At 34.1% G+C, this 24560-nt stretch overlaps 1 protein-coding gene across 1 annotated transcript; it reads right to left on the bottom strand.

Moving 5' to 3' along the window:
- Positions 1–5347: 5347 nt before the first annotated feature.
- On the bottom strand, positions 5348–6139 carry LOC145033879 (uncharacterized). The gene has a single exon (XM_078982372.1). It carries the CDS (start codon positions 6098–6100, stop codon positions 5612–5614), a length of 489 nt encoding a protein of 162 aa, XP_078838498.1. The 5' UTR covers positions 6101–6139; the 3' UTR covers positions 5348–5611.
- Positions 6140–24560: the final 18421 nt, after the last annotated feature.

Genomic DNA, 24560 nt, shown 5'->3' with positions numbered 1-24560 from the left:
CTTAATGGAACAAACCCTTCTTATTGAGCCCTAATGGGCCAATAATCCCGCAAGTTGGTTCTTTTGGGCCATAAGACTTGTTTGGGGCCTTAATGGGCCGTAAACATTTTTCTAGATTTTATTGGGCCACGAGAAATTATTCCAAGTTATTGGGGGCGAGAACCGTTTCCATTTAGCTTCATTGGGCCGCAAACATGTAATTGAGCCTTCTTTGGCTAAAAAATCTGTATTGGGCCAATGTGTCTCGGTTACGTTTAGCACAAAGCACAAAATTTTCTTTCTTTCCCTCTCCTATTGGGTCGATCGGCCATATATATATATATATATATATATATATATATATATGCATATATATATATATATATATATATATATATATATATATATATATAAGAGATAACATATGTATTATTTAGCTTGTGACACATCATTTTTGCATGACATGTATCCATGCACATACCCATCATATATCTAAGAGTTGCATTGTCTACCAAATATCTAGGTTTCAACCTCTCTCCCCCTCCCTCTATTTACGGCCAAGAACACCACCACCTCTCTCATTTCTCATCCAAACTCATACACACAAGTCCCTCATATCTCTCTAAACTCCAAGAACTTCTTTCCTTTTCTCTTCCAAAATCGTGAAGTATAAGTAGGTGTTAAGAAGGATTCATCAAAAGATCATCAACTTGGTAAGTCTATTTCACATCTAAATTGTTTAGTTAAATTTTTATGCTAGGATCATCTCTCATAACCACCTCATTTTTCGTGATTATGATCGTAGAACACCAAAATCCACCAATCTCTTCAAAGAAGCTACCTAAGGCCGAAAAGTCACTCCATTTTCGTTTTCAAAAACGATCAAATCCCAAGGTGAGCTTCATACCCCCATATCTTTTGTGCTTTTCATGTTTTCGGGGGGAGGATACTAGTCAACTCTCATTTAACCGTTGGATATTTGCACGTACCATTGTGTTATGTGTTTAACTTTTGGATCTTTACTTGAACAAGAAGTTTATCACTTAGATCTTCATAAAAACCATGAAAAAAGTATGTGTTGTATTATATATCACATGTAAAATTGTAGATTTGAGATTTTACACTCAAAATAGCAAAATCAGGTATTGTGTTCAAACATCTATAACCTAAACTCAAAAATCAGCTTTTATCTGAAACATTTTGGACTATTTATGGACTGTTTTGACCACCTTAATTATAATATTTTTAAAAACTATTTTTCATGAAAAACGCGCAGGTTTATACCTTTAAAATGACCACTCGCACGCATTCATACGATTTTCCTACAATTTTTGGTGATTTTTACAAAACTGCCTATCATTTCAGGAATGATTTCGGACCAGTCGGTGAAGATGAACATTTTTACACTGGTCTGAGGCCATTAAAAATCTTAATAAAAATTATGAATAAATTTGACTCGTTTTCCAAACTCTCAGAGTTTACCGATCCGAATTTTGACCTATGATGATTTCTCTATAATATTTCTAAAAACAAGATAGAATTGGTCAAAAACAAGAATTTATTTTTATCATGCTAAAAGCTCTTATACTTGTGTTAGATGGAAGTTTGTGTAACTTATATATAGTTTTAAAACATCTAGACATATTAACTTATATATATATATATATATATATATATATATATATATATATATATATATATATATTCTTTTCGAGCCTGGAAATAAGATACATGTTTAGTGGGCCCAAGTTTTCCACTTAAATGTTTATTGGCTTGGAATATACCTTATATGTTTTTCTTTCTTTTTTGCGTAAATTCGAGTAATGATCTAGTAAGACGTGTCGGCTGACACCTATTGAGTGTACAATCATAGCGTATATGTATAACCAGAGTCTCTTGGAGAGAGAATGAGAGTTTGTATATAGATCTATACGGGGGTGACACCCCACACTTGAGTTGTTCGCTACAGTTAGACTAGGTCAGTCTAGGATGACAAAAATCTTACCTTATTCGGTAGGCATCTGGAAAACGCCATGACAGGCGAAATTGTCATTATATAGTATGGTTATAACGACACACTTAGAGGAATTAACGTTATAAAATTTACGGGAAACCATTCTCTTGTCTTTTTGGATAAAACGGTAACCTATACGTGCTGGTACTCAACCTCGGGGGTTGAGATTCCAGCCTTCTCTTACGTAGACAACATCGGGTTGTCTGGGATCACTCTTTTTCTATTTTCGCAAAGATTAACACATGCATTAATATAAGATCATATACAAATTTTTCAAACCATTTCTTTTTAGAAAATATCATATTTTTTGGGAATGTTCTCTTCACTTTTACAAGCAAAAGATAACCTAGGATCGACATGCAAATATTCATAGTTTTAGAACGAGACCTACAAATTATTTGCATAGAAATATCGGATTTCTGAAAGCACTATGAGAAGTACTCTAAACAAGGACAAAGCCATTTTTATACAAAAATGCTTATGAACTCCAACTTTTTAGTTGACGGTTTTCAAAACGACTTGTATTCTCAGGGATCCAGTAACAAGTAATAAGCTCAGCTATGAGATTAAGTGGTGCGACTTCAATAAATTTTACTTTGTTACTTTTGTGTAACTGATGAAGATGTTAAATATGTAAACTATGTAAGTGTGTGTTTCCAATATATGATGTTTGATTGCTATGTTTCATTCATATTCAATTGTTATGATACTGTACAGGAAGTCATCCGCCGTCCCAGTTCGGGTGTGTGACAAAGACCCGACGTGATGCCTCACGATTTCCACATTTGATATATTTGTACTATGATGTTTTGGATATTATGACTTGATATTAATTAAGAACCACTCAATGAATGATTTGATTAGTTTTAAAAAAGAAAAAATTTACTCATTTTTTTTGGGACGTTACAGAGGTGGTGTTATTGGATACCGAAGAGTGGCTATATGTTAGGTGCGATTCATTTTTTATTATTTAATGGTGCGGTTTTTGCATTTAATAGAGCGGTTCTCTTTATATTTTTTATGGATAAAATCAAGTTTTGGGTGCGGTTGTCATATTTTTTGGTGCAGTTTTATAACGGTATCATTAAATAAAAGTATTTTTTGATGCTATATTTATTGGGACAGTTTAATAACCGCATCTATTAATCATTTAAACCGCATCAACAAAAGCTTTCTGTAATAGTGGTATCCAAACCGAAATAGCACAAATGTAAGAACATAATATTTGAACCAAAGTATTGCGGACTTAGAAGTTCGAAAAATACCGAAACGGGACCAAATCAAAAGTGCTGAAATCGTAACGACACAAAATTAAGAACCAAATACCGAACTGATGTATAGGGTACTGTACCGTTCAATTCAGAAAAGTAGGGTTTAATTTGAACTTGGAAGTGAGAACCATACCAATACAGAAGTTGCACCAAAGTAATAACAGAATACCGAACCAAAATATAGGATATTGTACCGGTTTCGTTCCGTACCATCGGTATTTTTGCTCATCCTTAATTACAACCCAATGCAATTACATTCATTTTGCGAACCAAATGACTCACATACCGGAGTCTCACATTCCAATTCATTCAAATCCCTCCCCGATAAGCAAACCAAACATTCCCATATCTTTTTGTTTTCTTGCCATTAAATTGTCTCACACTATATCCTTAAACAATCTACTAAACCTCAAAAAATCGAAATTGCTTTTAGAAACAATATCGACCAGTTATTTTTGTGACTCAAACATTCTTATACCAATAATAAATGAATTATACGATGTTAATTTGGTAGCACGATGTAATGTATCCATACAAATGGATATCCAAAGTGAGAGTTGGTGGCCGGTCCCCCCTAATTACGCAATACGAGCCCTCTTTTATTAGATCAGTTCAAACCAAACTGAACTGTATTCGAGATATCGATCGGTATCTACAAAAACATGAAAACCAGCTGTGTATCATGGTATTGTACCAACACACCCAACAATACAACATCACTCTTAAGAGAACCCACACACTGATGTGTCACGCATAGCATGGATACAGCTGTTTTGAAAATCGACTAAAGAACCAACAGAAAAAAGGGTTACCTTTATTGTACTAATTTTATAAAACTGTTAATATGAAAGAAAAGCTGTTGATCATAGTCAATCTATATCTGATTTAAATGGCAATGAACAGTTAAAGTTCCATATTAATTTAAAGAAAATATATATTTGAGAGTCCTTTGAAAAGGGTGATTCTAATATATATAGAGATTGCCATATAACACCTATATATTTTAGTTTTGATTCATTACAAAACTTGCCGGACCTAGAACGTATAGTGATAGTTGATTTGTATGATGACATTAAATAAAATAAGTGTTTATTTAATTGAGGGAAAAAAAAAAGACGACAGAGGTTACGTCTTTTTCTTGCTATATGGGTCACAAACAAACGAATGAGGATAATTATTATTACAGAAAAAGAAATAAAAAAATGGATATAAAGTGACAATAATAGTATAAAATTATGAAACATATAATTTGAATATGCTGATATTTCTTCTTTTGTATTTAATAAATCGAAATTTGCTCCTTTTTACTAATCGAGGAAAGGGATAACCAGGCATATTAATTTTAAATAATATCGAAAGCTGTAAAATATATTATTTCTTTTGAAACAAAACCATTATTGTACACAATTGCAATCATCATATGAATTCAATTTGACATATTATATGAAAATGATTTAAATTCAAATGGTTTTTGCTGTATTGCAAACAAACTCAGTTAATACATTTTTATAGTGTTTAATTTGTTTTAGAATATATATATATATATATATATATATATATATATATATATATATATATATATATATATATATATATATATATATATATATATATATATATCATAAGCTAGGACTATATGCTTCTAAAATTAAAATGTCAAACAAGAAAATAAAAATAAACCAAAAGGCTCATAGGCTAGTGTTTTTGGCAAAAAGTTGAGAGTTTAAGTCTTGTAGGACATAAAATATATTTATATCTACAAATATGATAATAGGTTCATGTATTAATAATTTTTTATTGTCTATTTATTGATTTTATTAATCAACTCATTTAAATAAAACTTCACTTTATTAGATCTTGAGTCATTTTAAAATGTTTAAGCCATAGATATCTTGATTAGATGTATTTTTGTTTATTCTTCAACTGTTGTAACATACTAACATGTTTGGAATAAAACCCAAAAGATGTGTAAGAGTGTAATTGGTCAAGTTTGAGGTCATCACTATAATTGACTCGATAGTTTTTAATTGAGTTAAACTCGTAATTAACATTAATAAGAAGCTGTGACTCATAATTTAGAAGGTTTATAATACAATCATTTTATTATAAATTTTGGTTAAAAGTAAAAGTTCCCTTAAAAGGGATACATAAAAAAAGAAACAGACATTGCTTTTTATAGTAACCCATGTTAAGGGTAAAAACGTAATTAAATATTTTGATATGGAAATATGTTTGAAGTAGAGGGGAAAAAACGACATCGTTGCAGTCATGTTCGCCCTCATATCATATTTCCATATCTATAAAAAGTAAAAAAAACGCCCATCCATCGCCAGTTCGCCGCCACACTCTATTCCGGTATGGCACTCAACATAGCTTTAAAGTTCTGCCCCTTTCCACCACCACCGCCGTAGCTCCGGTAGCTCAACCCAAGAGTCTCCGCATCGGCGACCTTACTGGAGCTCCTCGCCCGCCCCTTCTCCCCAGAAAACGTGAAACGGATATTTTTCTGACGACGACGACGACAACCACCTTTGGCCAATGCAGCAGCCGCTTTCACCGCCAATGCGGCCATCTCCTCCGGTTGAAGAGGGTACTTCAATCGTTTCAAGGGTAGGGCAAAGTAGAGCTGACCAGGTTGAAGTTCGTCGTCATCTTTAATGGCGGAAACGATATCGTCGAACTCCATGTCGTCGGAGTTACAGATGAAGGTGTCGGGGTTCTTATGAAGAGCATCGGAAACCTTGACGGCATAGGAGAATTCCTGTAAGCTTCCGTCGGGTAAAATCAACATAGACTTGGCCACAGATGTTGAGTGGCATGAACAGCAAAGACCCATTGTTGCATGTGGGTTAGCGTTATAGTGGGTTGGGTCCGGGTATATATAGGGAGAAAGGGAAGATAGCATCGTGAATTGGACCGCCTTATGTTGGCAAATCTTAAATAATAAGACATAATATTTCTATCAAGCACCTACAATCCATTTTTGTTTTCTATTTTTTCTTCTATTTTTTCCGATTTTTTTTTCCCTAAACCTATATGTTTATTCACTAATTTTACAAAATATAAATAGTATTACATGCATTTGTACTTTGTTTTTTAGTTACTACACCAAATACAAATATAGTGTTATACAATTTATTTGTTTTAAAATGGAATGAATTTCCTATTATCGGATTTAGTCTCTTGTTCATATATTTATGCATTTGTACTTTGTTTTTTAGGTACTAATTATAATTTAAATGTGATATTTATTACTTATAAAATTTTACTATATATTAAATTATATCAATTAATTATAAATATAAAGTTTGATTTTTGTTCATCAAATTAAGATAAAAAGTTAAATACATATTAAAATTTTAAAAAATGATACCGTATTTTACAAAAGTTTATAAGTGTGTTATAAATATAATCTTATTTATTTAACATTATTGTAATGAAAAAAATATAGATTATATATCTGTTAAAACCAAATTATTAGAAAAGATGTGTTTAATAATATATGTAAGTTGTAAGAATTAAAATACACTAGAAGTATATTTTTTGGGATAAAAATATAATAGAGTTAGAGATAAAAAAAACTATTTACCTTATTTTTATCTTATTTTTTCCTTTACTAGCTGTAAAACCTGTATATTACACGGATTGATTAAATAAAATAAAATATTAAAATATAAATAATAAGTATTTTTTAAAATATAATTTTGAAATAAAAAATGAAGAAAACATATTAATTGCAATTTATAATAATATTTATTACATTTAATACTTTAAATATATAAGTATAAGATTATATGGTTTTCTAATTTTAAAAGTTGAAAAAAAAATATAAATTTACATGTGGATATTATTTATTTAAAAAATATCATAAAATAACAAGTGTTAAAAATCGTTAGAGATTGACATTTGACCCAAAAAAAAAAAATTCATTTATTAGAAATGATTTTTTTAAAAAAAAAGTAGGTTGGAAATCATCTATTCCACATGAGTTATAGGTAAAATAGATAAACTTATTTATAACATACAAAACCTATAACTAAATAGGAATGGTCGATAACTAATTAAACATGTAGATTGTTTAGTAAAAAAAGACAAATAGAAGTCGTAGATTGTTTAGGAAACAACACAAATCGAAGTTGTAGAATGATGCCGATACGATTAGATTGAATAGCAAAGTATAAATAATAAGAACATAATTTTAAAACTAGATTCTTTATTAATTATCGAAAAAGCTGTTTCACAACAATGAAAACGAAATACTTATTTCGAGAATAAAATAGGCCTAATTTCTTAACCGTAGGAGATTGCAATTGGTTAAGAAAATATCCGCAATCAATTAACTAAATAAAAACTCAGAATAAAAAGTTGTCGTAAATAAAAACAAAACATAAAAAACGTGTTTTGAGGTCCTAAACGATCCCAAATGGCTGAAAACAGTACATGTTATGACAAAGTAATGAGTTTCCTTCATAGACCCATTTTACGTGTTATGTGCGAATTTCGTTCAATTCCAAGCCGTTGGATCCCTTCGGCAGATTTAATGTTGATGACATCATGCATTCATTCTTACAAGTGATGACATCACCAATTCACGCATCAATACTTGTACCACTTGCATCATTTTCCGCCGCTTGAAAAGGACCCGACGTTGAGTTTGCTTCATCATCAAAATTCCCAACGAAAGGTGAGAAATCTACACCATTGAACATAGCGGACACATTGTAATCACCTAATAATTTGATCTTGTACGTGTTATCATTGGTTTTCTTTAACACGAACATGACTATCATGATGGGGTTTTGATACAAAATATAAGTTAGTTTTTTTATAAAAACCGATAAACAGTAGCGTTAAAAATAACAAGTTTATTTTTGAGTTTATAACAAAACCAAATCATTTAGGATCCATTTATAAAGGTTAGAATGATACTAAAAACAACTAAAGAAAAAAAACACATTTTAAGCATTTGAACCTACTTGGTTTTGGGGTATTGATGAAGATAGACAAAATCAAAGTATATGATTTTCTCAACAAGTGTCCACCATCAAAATTAAGTCACTTGGAATGCTAGTTCCTTCTAGTATTCTTGCGTGTTTTATGTTTTTAAGTACTTAAATTAATGTAACACCCAAAAATTTACGGAGCAACTTCGACTATAAATCACACTTTGAGGATTTGACACGATATGTTGGTGGAACCAACACAGGATGTCAAGATAAGAAGAGTCGCGAATTTCATTATTGGCAACACGATGTGTTGCGTCTTGGAACACGATGTGTTGATGGGTGGAATGAAACCCTAATCTTTCGGGTTTTTGCTCCTTATTTAAAGGAATGAAGAGGCTAGGGTTTCTTCACCCTCAACCCCCATCAGCACCTCAAGCCCTAAAAGAAACCCTAATCGTCTTTCCATCCCATTTTTGAGCTAGTTTGGTGTTTTTGAAGCTAAAGAAGGAAGTAGGTGGATGAAGGAAGCAAAGATCCACAAGCAAGCCCTCATTCTTTAGTTTGGCACTCTTCTGGACCTTTGTAAGTGTTTAAGACTCGATTTTTAACATTCAAAGTTGTTAGATCTTGGGTTTTGTCCCTTTTGCTTATTGTTCTTGAATGTTGAAATGGGTAGATCTGATGAAGTTTGCAACTTTGTGAATCTCCAAGTCAAGGTGACCTAGTAGTGTCTTGGATCTGGTCTATAATCAAGTTTTGATGCCATGTATAGAGATTAGGTCATAAATCCTCATTTTAACATAATATGGGTTCAAGACATGCATTGGACATGTATGTCTAAAAACACCAACATTTGGGATGGTTTAGGTGTTAGAGTCACTTTTGGAAATGATGGTGTGACATCCCCAATTTCACGACCAGAAATGATCGATTTGTTTATGCTTTTTTTGAAAATCAGAGTATACTTTTAGAGAAATATTTGCGAAATTTGTTCTCAAAAATATGATAAGTAAATTATCAAAGCATTCCCGAAGGAATGTATTTTTGTTATCTTAAAACCTCGGGATGTGATTGTCACTACAGATCATAAGCATAAATAGAAACTACATAGGACTTACAACATTTATTATTCTAGTGGCCTATAATCCATAGATCCTTCATTAGATCATCACTCATGTGCTCTCTTGCCACTACCTGTATACACGAAACTGAGCAGACAAGTCTTGGGAGTCTGGTGAGCACATAGGGTTTTCAACTAACAATAATTAAGTTTATTAGTTTCATCAATTAATCAACCTGATTACCTATTCCTATTATCCTCACTTTTTGTACCCAAAGCATGTAATTCAAGGGACCTAGCCTAAAGATTTTCATCGGGATCACAACACTACTTAGGGGATTCCTCAACAATTTATGTCAAATAAGGCAATCATAAGGGAGATGGAGTACACCTGGTGAACATTTAGTTCAAAAACACCTATAGGTTGAGAGCCTACCAACGTTCCCCTAGACTGTCTAGAATAGTCTGTGGTCATCATCTATACTCTGCTAGATGACTAAATCATCTTTATCATTGAGGCCTCTCATCATTTATTTCATCTTCTATACCATCTAACCATCTCTACTCAGCATAATTATCTGTATAATATATATATATATATATATATATATATATATATATATATATATATATATATATATATATATATATATATATATATACAATTTAAATCAAATGAGACATGTATATTTTGTTAATCCAACATAAGTGTCAAGAACACAGATAACATGCACACATAGTACATAATTTATATTAAATACTTCATATATATATATATATATATATATATATATATATATATGTGTGTGTGTGTGTGTGTGTGTGTGTTAGATGAAAGTAACTATGCACTGACTTGTTAAAGAGATGACTCCAAACTCGGGCAGCGCTTCGCTTTTAACAATTTTATTTTCCTTCGAGAAACTAGTATCATTATCACTAGATCTTACTCTAATATTTATTATGACTAATTATTAGCTCTACGAGCTATATTGTTTTATAAGTGTTAAAGAATACTTTTCAACTACTATGTACAGAATAGGGGCAAGACATGGAACACTGGAAGGCAGGACCATTTCGCATTAAAGCTGTCCTAAAATCCAACAACCTTATGTGGCCCATCAAACTAGATTCCTAGTACCACGATTAGTTAAAAGATATTGTAATAACACTTTACATTTAAAATACATATCGCTTATATTGTTTATAGGTTCATAAATAACGATATTAAACTTAAACATAAGCTATACTTAAAGTAGTGTAAGCATAACTCACTTACAAAGGGGTTTGGCTAGGAACTGAGCTCGGCAGGGGAGGAAATTCTATGTCGAAATCTCTTCCTCTCGGAGCCTTCAGGCGCTCCAGGAGTCGCCTGTCACACCTCGAAATCGGAACGACGGAAACGTTCGGGGGCGGAGGACGAGGACATCATGTACAATATCACAACAGCTGTAAAATAGTAATCAAATAAGACATAAATATTACAGTGATAAAGTAAAGTATTTACATCTATTTGATACATAGTTTGTATCACATCAAAATGTATAGAAAAAGTAAAAAAGACGCTACTCTAAAAGCTCCGTCTTCTAAAAACCTGCGAGTGTACCTGTCTTACCGATTCGTTGAGAATACAAGTGGTTTTGAAAGTGTATCATCATTTAAGTTGGTGAGTTCATAAGTATGTTATTGAGATTGAAAATTCTTGTCCATGTTACTTGAAAATTGTTATAGTGTGCTTCTAGAAAATCCAATATTTTCTTTAGTGAAAGTAATGTAGTCATGTATGTTCCTTGTAAATGCATATTGTATTTGTGTACCCAGTACCAAAAAATAGAGTAATATATTAGTTTTGTATGAAAGCCTTTGTATGAATGCTTGGATACCACTAGTTGTAGTGTAAAGTAGTGTATTGTAATAGTTTTTGTATGAAAACCTTGGTATGAATGCCTGGTTACCACCAGCTGTAGTGTAAAGTATTGTACTACAGTTTCATTAATTAAAATAAAACCCTTGAAGTAGTGTTAATCGGGTAAACAAATGTTTTAGTTATACTGTTGTGAGTTTCATATAAGATTGCTTATTATAACCTAGTGACCTCTACAACATTCTTCAGGCGTCCGAAAGTTATGACATTTATAACTCAGGCCTGCCGGCCTAACTGTAGCTAGTTGGTCACGTTTGGGATTGTCACTCCCATATAGATCTATACACAAATCTAATGCTCTCCCTCCAGTAGACTCTGGTTATACTATATAGGATTTAATTCCGTACACTGATGGATACAGTTGAAGTAGTTCCTCAAAACCCTATATTAACTAGTTTACGTGTAGTGTTGTAGTGTTGTACTGTTCTCTTGTACTTGAAACTGTATATATTGCATCGTATTAATATATTTTGTAGTGTATAATAATTATACTTAAGTAATTATTTTAGTAGTGTGTACTTGTATCAATGTATTAGAGTAGTGTTTTCCAAACTATATCAATTATAGTTTGAATAAATGTTCCTGTTCTGTGTATTGTACTTAGCAAAATAGTGCAGTGATTCTCAAAAAATACCAATTATAGTTTAAATGTAATATTCTGTAATGTACTGAAAACATTTGTAATCTAAGTGTACGAAAATAAAGTACCCTTATGCTCGACATCTTACAAAAGGGTTAAAAATATACGAATATTTTTGTGAAATGTAGCAAATACTCAGTTTGAATCAATTACAAGAGTTTTAAAATTGTTTTAAAATGTTTGTATAAAAGACAAAAGTCCTTGTGTTTTACTTGTATTCCCCCACTAAAAACAAAAACATTGAAAATGTAGGGGTATGAACTCACCTCAAATGTGCATTAGCTTGAATAGCGAGTTGTAGAGATGATCCTCGGACTAGCGTATGCGTGAATAATGCTATCCTAAAAATAATTATATTTGACGTTCTATTGAAATTAATAAGATATTAATTTAAATAATGAATTAAATAAGGTTGTATATAATAATTAAAGTGTTAAACAACACTTTAATTAGGTAAGGAATACTTACAATAATTATTTTGAATAATTTAAAATGTTGAAATGGGTTTTCAGTGGACAAACTGGAGTTTTCGATTGACTTAATGAGTTTTCGGTGTATTCTTGTGTTCTTGAGTGAATGCTTGAAGATTTGAAGAATTTTATGAAGATTTGAATATGGGATGCATGTTATTGATGAGAATATGAAGATTTTAAGGAAATCTTGGTAAAACTCTTGAAGATTGAGAGGGTTCACGGATGATACTTGAGAGAAATTTGGTGTTGTTTTTTGGATGAAACGTCTGAGAAATGAATTGGTTTACGGATGGATATATATATATATATATATATATATATATATATATATATATATATATGGTGGTTTACGGTTCATAATGGGCCATGGGGTTGTGGTTTCGGTTCTATATTGGATGCTTATTGAGTTTTTGCCCTTTATAGTCAACAAGGAAGATGGTTTACAATTTTGAGTTAAAAGGGAAAATGATTCATGGTTTTGAGTCAAAGGGAAAAGGGTTTTCGGATTTTAGTCAAAGAGTAAAGGGTTACGGATTTGCTTTTCATCATTTACGGTTTTCGGATTTGCTTATACCAAACGTATGTGTTTAAAATTTGGTTTTAGGATTAGATTCTGAACACCATAAGCTACTTTCATGCCATTTTATACCTTTAATTTCCTTAAATTAAGTTAAGTGTTGGACTTGTATTTGTTTGCTTTAACACAATTTTGCATATATACATACATATATATATATATATATATATATATATATATATATATATATATATATATATATAGATTTAAATAAGCATGCACTCTTGGCATTTAAAGTTCCTATAGCAACAAGTTAGCTTGTGAATTTACTTGAACATAGTTGTAGTTTAGAGTTTTATTGACTTGATATAACGGGTTGTTACACCATCCTCTGTTAGAGGGAATTTTATTCCCAAATTATTTCTATAGTGAGTACATCATGGACTAGGGAAAAGATGCAGGTACTTTCATAGCATCTGCTCTTCTCGCTCCCAAGTGAATTCGGGTCCTCACTTGGTATTCTAGCAGACCTCGCTTGACATTCCTTGGAGTTAGCTTCCCATGCTTTCCGAAGCGTATCATGCCCTTCCAGGGTGAGACCTTCAACAGAACGCGGTCACCAACCTGGAATTCCAAGGGTTTCCATCTCTTGTCTCCGTGGCTCTTTTGTCTATCTCTAAAGGCTTTCAGTCGTTCTCGGATTTGGACGATCTTTTCATTGGTTTATAAAATGATTTTTTGGTCGGCGAGAGTGCTATCAGGGACTTGCCCTTTAGCTACTTACGTGTTACCCACCTCAGCCTAACATAGAGAGGATCTGGGCTTACTGTCATAGAGGGCGTCGAACGGGGCAGCCTTTGATTCTAGAGTGGTAGCTATTGTTATATGAAAACTCGAGAAGTGGCAAATGGGTATCCCATGCTTTACCAAAGTCGACCATACATGCAATCAACATGTATTCTAGTGTTTGAATGGATCTCTCACTCTGCCCGTTTGTTTGTGGATGGTAGGCTATGCTTATGTCCAGCCTAGTCCAAAGAGATTTCTGTAGTGAGTGCCAGAATCACAAGGAGAATCTACTATCTCTATCCAAGATAATAGATATGGACACACCGTGCAGTCGTACTATCTCTAGGATGTAAGTTCTATTCAGTTTCTCCATCTTGTCTGTTTCCTTGAATGGTAGGAAGTGGGAGGACTTGGTAATCAAATCCATTATAATTCGTTCCCACTTCCACTCAAGTATTTCTGGTTGTTGAAGTAAACCCGAGGGTTTTGATATTCTACCTTGAACTTAGCGTAAGTTAGGCACTTGCCCACGCTGGTAACAATTTCACCTTTCATGTTCTGCCACCAATAAAGTTTCTTGAAAACCAAATACATCTTACCTAAACTTGGGTGAGCAGAGTATCGAGTCTTGTGTGCTTCATACATGACTAGGTCTCTGTAACCACCAAACTTTGATGTCCAGATTTGGTTCATGAAATAACGAACTTTGTCTCCTTTGATCTCAAAGTTCTTCTCCATTCCTCTTAAGGATTCACCTGTCACATTTTCCAGTTTTAAGGCTTCTAACTAAGCCTCTTTTATTTGTGTGGACATATGGGAATGGATTGTCATGGTTACTGCCTTCACCCTATGACCTGAGTACTCCTTTCGAGTAAGAGCATCCGCTACTACATTGAACTTGTCAAGATGATAAAGAATTTCACATTTGTAATCGTTGAGTGGCTCTACCCATCGCCGCTGTCTCATGTTAAGTTCTTTCTGGTCAAAAATGTGTTGAAGGCTTTTGTGGTCGGTGAAGATAGTGCACTTGGTACCGTAAAGGTAATGTCTGCAAATTTTTAGTGCGAAAATTACAAATCGCAACTCAAGATCATGAGTAATGTAGTTTACTTTGTGTGACTTAAGTTGTCTCGAGACATAAGCAATAACTTTTTCCTCGCTGCATAAGCATACAACCTAGCCCCTGAGTGCATGCATCATAGTATATAACGAAATCCTTTATCCCTTCTGGAAGAGACATGGTAGGTGCGTTACATAGGGCTTGCTTTAGTGTCTGGAATGCAGTGTCTTGTTTCTCTCCCCAACTAAAAGTTACACCCTTCCGAGTAAAGGTTGTAAGCGGTTTAGAGATTCTGGAGAAGTTTTGTATGAATCTGCGATAGTAGCCAGCAAGACCCAACAATTAACTGATTTCTGTGGGCATTCTCGGTGCTGACCAATTCTCGATTGCCTTTATTTTTGGAAGGGTCCACGTGTATGCCTTCTTCGCTAACCACATAACCAAGGAAAGTTACCTTCCTAATCCAAAACTCACACTTTGGGAATTTCGTGTAAATGTTTTCCGCGCTAAATGTTTCTACAACTTGTCTCAAGTGCTGACTATGTTTTTCTTCGCTTCGTGAATAGGTAAGTATATCATCTATGACTACTATCACGTATTTGTCTAGAAAAGGACATCACACCCGGTTCATTAATTCATGAACACGGTGGTTGCATTGGATAGACCAAAGGGCATTGTTACAAACTCTCTAGTGACTATATCGAGTTCAGAATGTTGTCTTGGGAACATCACCCTCCCGGACTCGTAATTGATGGTACCCGGATCTCAGGTCGATTTTCAAAATGTATCTCGCTCCTTGGAGTTGATCAAACAGATCATCTATTCTGGGTAGAGGGTAGCGGTTCTTAATGGTAAGCTTGTTCAGTTCGTGGTAGTCTATGCACATTCGGAAAGATCCAGTTTTCTTCTTCACAAACAACACTTGTGCTCCCCAGGGTGAGAAGCTTGGTCTAATGAATCCCTTAGTGAGCAGTTTGTTTAGCTTGCTGGATAATTCCTACATTTCCACTGGTGCTAGACGATACAGGGATTTGGCTACAGGGGTAGCTGCAAGAATAAAGTCAATTCGGAACACGACTTCGCGTTCTGCAGGAACACCTAGAAGATCTTCGGGGAATATATCAGGGAAATTACAGAGTTTTAGGATGCTCTCGAAGTCTTTGACTTCTTTTTTTTGTTATATACTTGAGCTAGGAATGCATGACACTCCTTTCGCAGGTATTTTTGGGCTTTGATGCATGAGATGATGCGAAGATTCGTGCTGAGTTTTTCGTCGTAGATAACGAAGGCTTCGCCATTTGGCAGATTGAGACGAATGGATTATTTGTAGCAATGAATCGCGACACGATGACGACATAACCAATCCATGCTGATGATGAAATTGAAGCTTTTTATGGAGACCGACATAAGATCAATTGGAAAGGAATAGTCGTTTAGAGTTAGGGTACAACCTATGAATACATCGTTAGTTCTCTATTTCTTCCTGTTAGCCATGTCAACACTGAATGTTTCGGTTAATAGTTAGGGTTTGTGTTTGAGTAAGTGTTTGAATTTATGACTAACGAAACTCTTTTCCTCACCATTATCAAGGTGAATGCATGTATAAGAGTTGTCGAAGAGGAACGTAACCATGACTATGGTGGGATTTGCTACTACTTCCTCCTGGCCCATGGCTAAGACTCTCCATGTGTTGCCAGCATTTCATGCTTTGGGACAATCCCTATTGTAATGCCCCTTTTCACCACACCCATAACATGCTTAGCCTACTCCATATCCGGAGGTCTGAGCATTAGGTTGTGCAGGTGTCCTGCAGAAGCAAGTTGTATGCCCCTTCTTGTTGCAGTTAGTGCATTGTAATTCTCGACAAGGTCCATGATGATGGAAATTGCATTTGTCTCAACTCGGGAGAGTTCCATCATGTCGACTGGTAGGTGCCTGAGTGGTGGGGACAGTAGAAGGAATGGTAGCAGCATGGACTACCACTGTTTGCTGTTTCTTGGAGGGCTCCTGTGAAGGTTGGCCTTTCTGCTTTTTCCAGAACTTCTTCTTACTACCACCCTCTTTGGGTTGTTCAGTAATGACTATCATGGGGTTGTGGCGATCCCTATGATCTACCAATGTCCATGCCAGATGCTTGCTAGTATCAAAAGTTAGTGGTTTGGCAGCTAAGACGTTCCCTTGATCTGGGGGTGTCAATCCTTATATGCATCTTTCAGCCATCTTGCTCTCTGGGGTGACCATCCCGTGACACAGAAGAGCTAGGTCACTGAACCTAGCAGTGTAAGCATCGACACTGGAGTCCTTCATCTTCCAATTCCAAAGCTCCTGCTCTACTTTTTCATTTCACCCTGCGAGCAATATTCAACTAACATTAGTTCCTTCAAATCGTCCAAACTCATCGCATTAGCTATCGGGAGAGTCAGGGATTTGACTTGGCTATTCCACCAAGTTAGAGCTCTATCGGTGAAGGTTCATACTAAAAGTTTTACTTTTCTAGACTCGCAGCACACACAGATCTCGAATATCGATTTGGTCTTCTTGAACTAACGCATTAAGGTAATGACACCTCCAGTACCTTCAAAAGATCGAGGTTTAGTGTGGGTGAATTCCATGTATGAACACTCCCTTAAGTGTCCATTACCGTCTCCCTAATTATAAGGGTAAATGCCACTACCAGCCCCGCTAGTGCCACTCATGTTTATTAGTGTCATGGTTGTTGCTACTGCAACAGTTACTGCTGCTTGGAACACAACAAGGTTGTACTGAGGAGGTGGTGGTGGTGGTCGATTCGTTGGAGGGTTTTTTTTCTTTCTACTGGACATCTTTGGATGCATCTTTCTCTAAAATGATTTAAGAGAAAATGATGATAAGTCCTCTATAAAGATCATGAGTCGGGTGATATTGAAATTATATATCTTATCCTGACAGTTATAGTGTTCTACTAAGCGATTTATAGTGGAAGTCTACTAATATAAGTAAAAAATTTCCTTGAAATTAATAACAACACTTGGAATGAATTTTGTATGATGTGATTTGTGCCTGATCCCCCTATAATCACATAGTGTACACAAATTAAATATATCTATAACTAAATAGGCCTTCGATTAAGTGATCCTACTCTAAGTCCACAACCAAACAAAGAACAGGAAGTAAACTTAAATCACCTATTCTAAGTCTATAAACCCTTAACTATATAGAGCTTATATGTATACACTTATTAATTATAGATCTATCAACAAGGGCTCTTTGTTTTCACGTGTTTGGCTCTAGTATTATAGTGGTATAAAATAATCCTATAGTATTTTAACTGTAAGTTCGGTTATACTGTTTCCTTTATATGGAGTTTTGGTAAGTTTTAGACTTGCTGCAATACCACAATGCCTCCCTAACACATGTTGGTCGTATCTCAAATAAATATAGTTGATCATAGAATATTTATCCCAGATATGATTACATAACTATCTAGCTTTAATCGAAGTGTCCAACATCTAAATACTTTTGTTTTTTTTCTTCTTGTGATACTATTTCTAGTATGTACATATATCCGTATACTTATTATAAAATACTTAGATTTAAAAGTATACTTTTAGTTCAGAGAGCTTCGGCCACAAAGTGTTTATAGTGGTATATCTTGTAAGGTTTGATATTCTTAGTTCACTATAAACCATGCTCTGATACCAATCTGTCACACCCCCAAACCAGAACGGCGGAAATGTTCGGGGGCGGAGGACGTCATGTACAATATCACAACAGTTGTATAATAGTAATCAAAGAAAACATAAACCATTGCATTGATATTGTAAAATATTTACATCTATTTAATACATAGTTTGTATGACATCAAAATGTATAGCAAAAGTATAAAAGATGCTACTCTAAAAGCTTTGTCTTCTCAAAACCTGCGGGTGTACCTGTCTTACCGGTTCCTTGAGAATTCAAGTGGTTTTGAAAGTGTATCATCATTTAAGTTGGTGAGTTCATAAGCTATTTTTTGGGATTGAAAATTCTTTTCCTTGTTACTTGAAAATCATTATAGTGTTCTTCCAGAGAATCCAATATTTTCTATAGTGAATGTAATGTAGCCATGTATGTACCTTCTAAATGCATACTGTATTAGTGTACTCAGTACTGGAAAATAGTTTACTATACTAGTTTTCTATGAAAGCCTTTGTATGAATGCCTGGATACCTCCAACTATAGTGTAAAGTAGTGTACTTTAATAGTGTTTGTATGAAAGCCTTGGTATGAATGCGTGGTTACCACTATCTGTAGTTTAATGTATTGTACTGTAGTTTCATTAATGAAAATAAAACCCTTGAAGTAGTGTTAATCTGGTAAACAAATGTCTTAGTTATAATATTGTGAGTTTCATATAACCATGCTTGATAGGACCTAGTGAACTTTACGATGTTCTTTAGGCGTCCGAAAGTTATGACATTTGTCACCCCAGGCCTGCCGGCCTAACTGTATCTAGTTGTTCATGTGTGGGATTGTCAGTCTGGTATAAATCTACACACAAATCTCACGCTCTCCCTCCAGGAGACTCTGGTTATACTGTATAGGATTTAGTTCCTTACCATGATGGATACAATTAAAGCAGTCCCTCACAACCCTGTATTAACTAGTTTACGTGTAGTGTTGTAGTGTTGTAGTGTTCTCTTGTACTAGAAACTGTATATATTGAATTGTATTAATTTACTTTGTAGTGTAAAATAATTATACTTAAATTAATTTTTTAGTAGTGTATACTTGTATCAATGTTTTAGGTAGTATTCGGAACATTGCACGTAAGCGGGGCTATGCTACCTGTACGAGGGGGCAGCTGTTGTTCTTCTGATGGGACGATGAGGAGAAGGCCGAGACCGCGTATACGAGTGCGTGAGGCATAATGCCAACTACGTGGGGCTTACACGTGTCCTCTTGCATTCTAACCCTTAAACTTCTAAATTTCGTAACTTTCGCATACAAGCTCCGTTTTTACATTCTTTATATCCACGTGTAGGTGGCAACGTAATCTACAACTTTCGTTTAGTCTCTTTCTGCTAATTTTGACTTTATTTTTAAAGTTATATTTTAACTGGGTGAAAAAGATAATGTCCGTTAAAAATTCATAACCTTTTCATTTGTTGTCCGTTTTCGTCTATCTTTATATCCTTGGATTCCTATTAACGAGATCTTCGATTCTCGTTTAGGTTGTGTCGGCTAAAAATCGATCGAAGTCAGATTTTGACGTTCTTTTTATGCACACTCTCGGTTTAACGTATACTACGACTACCCTTTTAGATCGCTAAGGCTAAAAGGTATTTTTATGCACACTCTCGGTTTTACATCACACATTATCGTGTTGTTTTAGTCGTAAAACTTCGTCGCGTCATACCTTCTTCGTTTTAAGTCGGATTTTAACATTCCTTATATCCCTAAAATCCGTGTTATGACTACTTTAGATTTCTTTAAGTATAATGTGTCTATATATTATTTTATTTTTGATGTAATTTTATTATTATTTTATTACATCGTTAGTAGCAATTATAATGTACATAGAATCACATAATTCACATAATTCGCAAAAAATTCTTCTTCATTACTTCAAAATAGGCTACAATCGGATTTATGTTTAAGAAAATGCACCCAAGTGAATCTAGAAAAATCATCTACAATTACTAGTATATATCTATTACCTCCAATGCTTTCAATTACAGAGGCACCACAATGGTCTATATGCGAGAGTTCAAGTGGTTCTATGACTTTTGTATTCATAATTGTTAGATGACTCTTCCTGCTCTGCTTCCCCATTTCATAGGTTGCACAAAGATTTTCTTTATCTAACTTCAAGATAGGAAGCCCTCACACATGATCACCAAGAACAAGCTTGTTGATGTCTTTAAAATTGAGATGAGAGAGTCTTTTGTACCATAGCTAGAAATCATCAAAAGAAGCTTTCGTATGTAGAGATATCATAGTCTTCCCTTTGTTGGGGTTCAGATTCAGCAGATACATCTCTCATTTTCTTTTAGACTTCAACGACATCGTTTTTGACTTCTTCGTAATTATCTCCGATCCTTCATCGTCGAATGAAACTTTCAATCCCGATCCAACAACCAACTGCGAAACACTTATAAGCTTGTGTTGTAAGCCTTCTACGTATGTGACCTTGCGAATTCAAAATTCTCCATTTTTGATGATCCTATTACCCTTTATTTCTAAAGAATGTCATGAGAATACTAGAAATATTAGGAATTATGGCAAAATGGTTGGTAAAATTAAGCACATTTGACATCAGATACGAACCAAGAGCTACCGTAAAATCACAAACATTAGATGAGTTTTGTAACATCCGAAAAATTATGGACCAAAAATTTCATTTTTAATTAAGTGATTTGCAAAACGTTTGTAACATGAATATCATTCTACCATATCATTTAATAAAACATGTCTCACGTTTGTAAACCAGAACGTAAATCATAATAATATCAGAGTACAAATCCCAGAATGTCTCATAGTGCGGAAAAACAAGAGCTTGTGTGTGATATGCCGCTACCGCGCCAGCTCCTTCCCCTTGGCCGAAGAGGTACTTGAAACAACAACTAAAAACCGTAAGCATGAAGCTTAGCGAGTTGCCCCATCGTACCGCATACCAAATAACCACATAACATACAAATATCATCAGACATATCTGGGGGCCCGACCTGCTCCTTCGGTCCTCTCGACCGGATACTGACTAGCATATCTGGGTGCTGGTCTCCCCTTCGGTCCTCTCGACCGGATACTGACTAGCATATCTGGGTGCTGGTCTCCCCTTTGGTCCTTTTCGACCGGATACTGACTAGCATATCTGGATGCTGGTCTCCCCTTCAGTCCTTTCGACTGGATAATCACTAGCATATCTAGGTGCTGGCCTCCCCATCGGTCCTTTCGACCGGATACTGACTAGCATATCTGGGTGCTGGCCTCCCCTTCGGTCCTTTCGACCGGATACTGGGGACTATTTCTGACAACTGTCAATTCAGGTCATTCTCGGACTCATGCATCTTTATAAAAACCATTCATGCACAACATGCCATGGCCTAGTAGTATAAATTAGGTCAAAATCTTGCATAAACTAGGATCCAACTAAGATCTAGGACTAATATAGTTGACTCTTACGATTCTAGTAAGTTGCTTAACTATAATAGGAAATTTCAATACCATAATTAGAATGAAACTTCAAACTTTGTTACAATTGAAAAAGGGTATAAAACCCTAAAAATAAATTAAAATATTCTAATTACATTTCAATATGTGGTGAATATCAAACAATTTTCCAAAAACCCTAAAGAGCCAAAAATCCAAATTTATAAACCTTAAAGATTAAAAACTTTATAAAATTTGGCTATAAACTTCCTAATATCAATTTTTTATTAATCAAATTATGGATTATAATCAATGAAATAAAAATTTGATTTATGAAACATTAAGCATAATTTATTAGTTAAAAACAAGATTTTTAAATAAATCAAGAATTGCTTTAATAAACACTTTTATAAAAATTCGGTTTTTATAAAAATTAAGGAGGGAGTTTTATAAAGTTTGAATTTAGGAGAGAGGAGGCTTTATGGCACTCAAAGATCCGGCCACCCTCTCCCCATTCCTTCTCTCTTCCCCACACTTCAATCATTAAAACACAATCTCCTCTCTTCCACTTCTCTCTTCACTCTCTCTCACACTCCACCCTTCCAACACTCAAACCGTCTTTCTCTCTCTCTAACTCACGAAAATCATCAGCCAAGAACACCCCTCCACACTCAAATCTTCATCCTCCATGACTAATCTTGAAGGTAGACACGAAAATCTTTCACTTTTCCTTACTTTTCTTCTTGTTTTTAAAAGGTTTTTCTTGTATTTCTCTTCCTTCTACACCATTCTTTATGAACATTCATGAACATGTTCATGAATGTTGAGTTTGATGATGATGGTGGTAGGGTTTCACCCAAGAACAACATGCATGTTGTTTAATCGTGAAATCCAAGGACCAAAACCTATGTCAAACACTAAAGTTCGGATTTTTACAAGTTTTGAAGGTTCAAACACCTTATGCTTTCAAGTATTTCTTTTAAAAACATCACTATGACAAACATATGTCCATGCATGGTCCTCAAACCGTGATGCATGGGATGAACACCAAGCTAATGAGCCTGATGATCAAAGTACATTGTTAATAGTGCATGAAAACGATTTTGTCTATAAAAATATCTAAAAGTTCTTTTCTGTTCAAACCAAAAGTTTTCCAGATTCCCATTAATGTAATATGAACATCTGGAACATTTCAAGAGTTTTTATCATTTCTTTGATTTATTAAAACTGTTACAAGAAAACAAGGACATAAATCACATAAAATACTTCCAGAGGTGTATAAATCTGAAATAAATTCGTGGATGACCCTTGTGGTAAATAATGACCCCTCATTAAATTTCATCGATTGTTATTGCAGTTTAATATGATTTTCGATTTTCTTTTTGGTTGGATACAATAAATCACAAAACCACTTTAGAAAGTGTGAAAATTGTATCTAGCAATTTTCGCTGCTCTTACCTGTGGTGGTAGAGTCAGAAAAATAATCTCGGAATTTTTCATCATGCCTTCAAATTTTTCCCAATTTTTGGTAATTATAATGGCCTAAAAATAGGAAAAATAGTTCTGATTACCCAAAATTCGTGAAAATTTTACCAGAACATCATGTTGTACAGTAGGAGGTTACATAAAAAGTTTGATGATTTTTTTCTACTGTAAACTATTTTTCTTCTATTTTCTAAGGTTAAATACACTTAAATACACATAAATACCCAAAACCGGATTATACAATATGAAAACCACTTTTGGTATTTTTCCCACATTATTTACACTGTAAATAATGTTACAAAAATTTTTGGTAATTTATTTTAACTGTTTATTATTTATTCTTCAATTAATGATTATTTAAGGGGATAAAACAAGGAAAAACAGAAATACACACTGAAAAATATCTTTTATATTTTTCCCAGCCTAGTTACGTATAATAACAGTTAAAAAAAAGTTTGAGTAATTTTGGAAACTGTTTTCTATATATTCCAATTTTTATTGGAATAAATGCTCAAAAATCATAAAATATAATTAAACAGCTTGGAAATCCATTTGTATATTTTTCCTAGCTTAGCAATGTGTAATAACAGTAAAATAAAAAGTTTGAGAATTTTTATCCCTTGAATGCTATTTTTAGTGAATTTATGTTGTTCTAAAGGCTTAAAAATTTGGAAATTAGTTAACCATATAAAAAATTGAAGGAAATTTATGTCGTAGGATCCCGGTATTAAGACGTTGGTGTATTCCGAGGCACCGCTTGTATCTACTTGAAACATTGTGAGTATTCACGCACTCCCATATTTTCAGTTTTTATGTTTTGGGGTGGAAAAGCATGTCCAGAAAAACTATTATTTGCATGTTGTATTTAAATTGATTTGTATCAAACATGATTGCTATTGTATTGCTATGTCTCTCTATGTATGTCTATGCAACACGGAACATGAGAACTTATCGTACTAAGTCCCTTCCCTTATCTCTAACCATTAGCTCTTTGAGGCAATGGTCATTATGGATAACGCTATTAGGAATTGACAACTCCTCACTCGCCCTATTGCTAAAGTGCATGATACCATATTCATCTATGGAACGATAATCATAGATCTTGATAGGGCTTTAGTTATAGGTTTGGTTGAGACTCATTGTTTGTTCATACACATACAAACTCGTTTCTTGTTATAGCAATAAACTTGTATTCATTAATAGCAATCAACTTTGTTTCTCATTAAAGCAATGTACTTGTATTTACGAAAAGCCTTATTCAAGCTCGATTTTATAAACTTGTGAGATCACCAACT

The sequence above is a fragment of the Lactuca saligna genome, chromosome 3 (genome assembly GCF_052625555.1).
Source record: "Lactuca saligna cultivar CGN05327 chromosome 3, ASM5262555v1, whole genome shotgun sequence".
In the NCBI taxonomy this organism is placed as follows: Eukaryota; Viridiplantae; Streptophyta; class Magnoliopsida; order Asterales; family Asteraceae; genus Lactuca; species Lactuca saligna.
This window is presented reverse-complemented; position numbering and strand designations above follow the sequence as displayed.

Coding starts and splice junctions, on each gene's coding strand:
- LOC145033879 (XM_078982372.1), bottom strand. CDS start 6,100: ATGGGTCTTTGCTGTTCATGCCACTCAACATCTGTGGCCAAGTCTATG.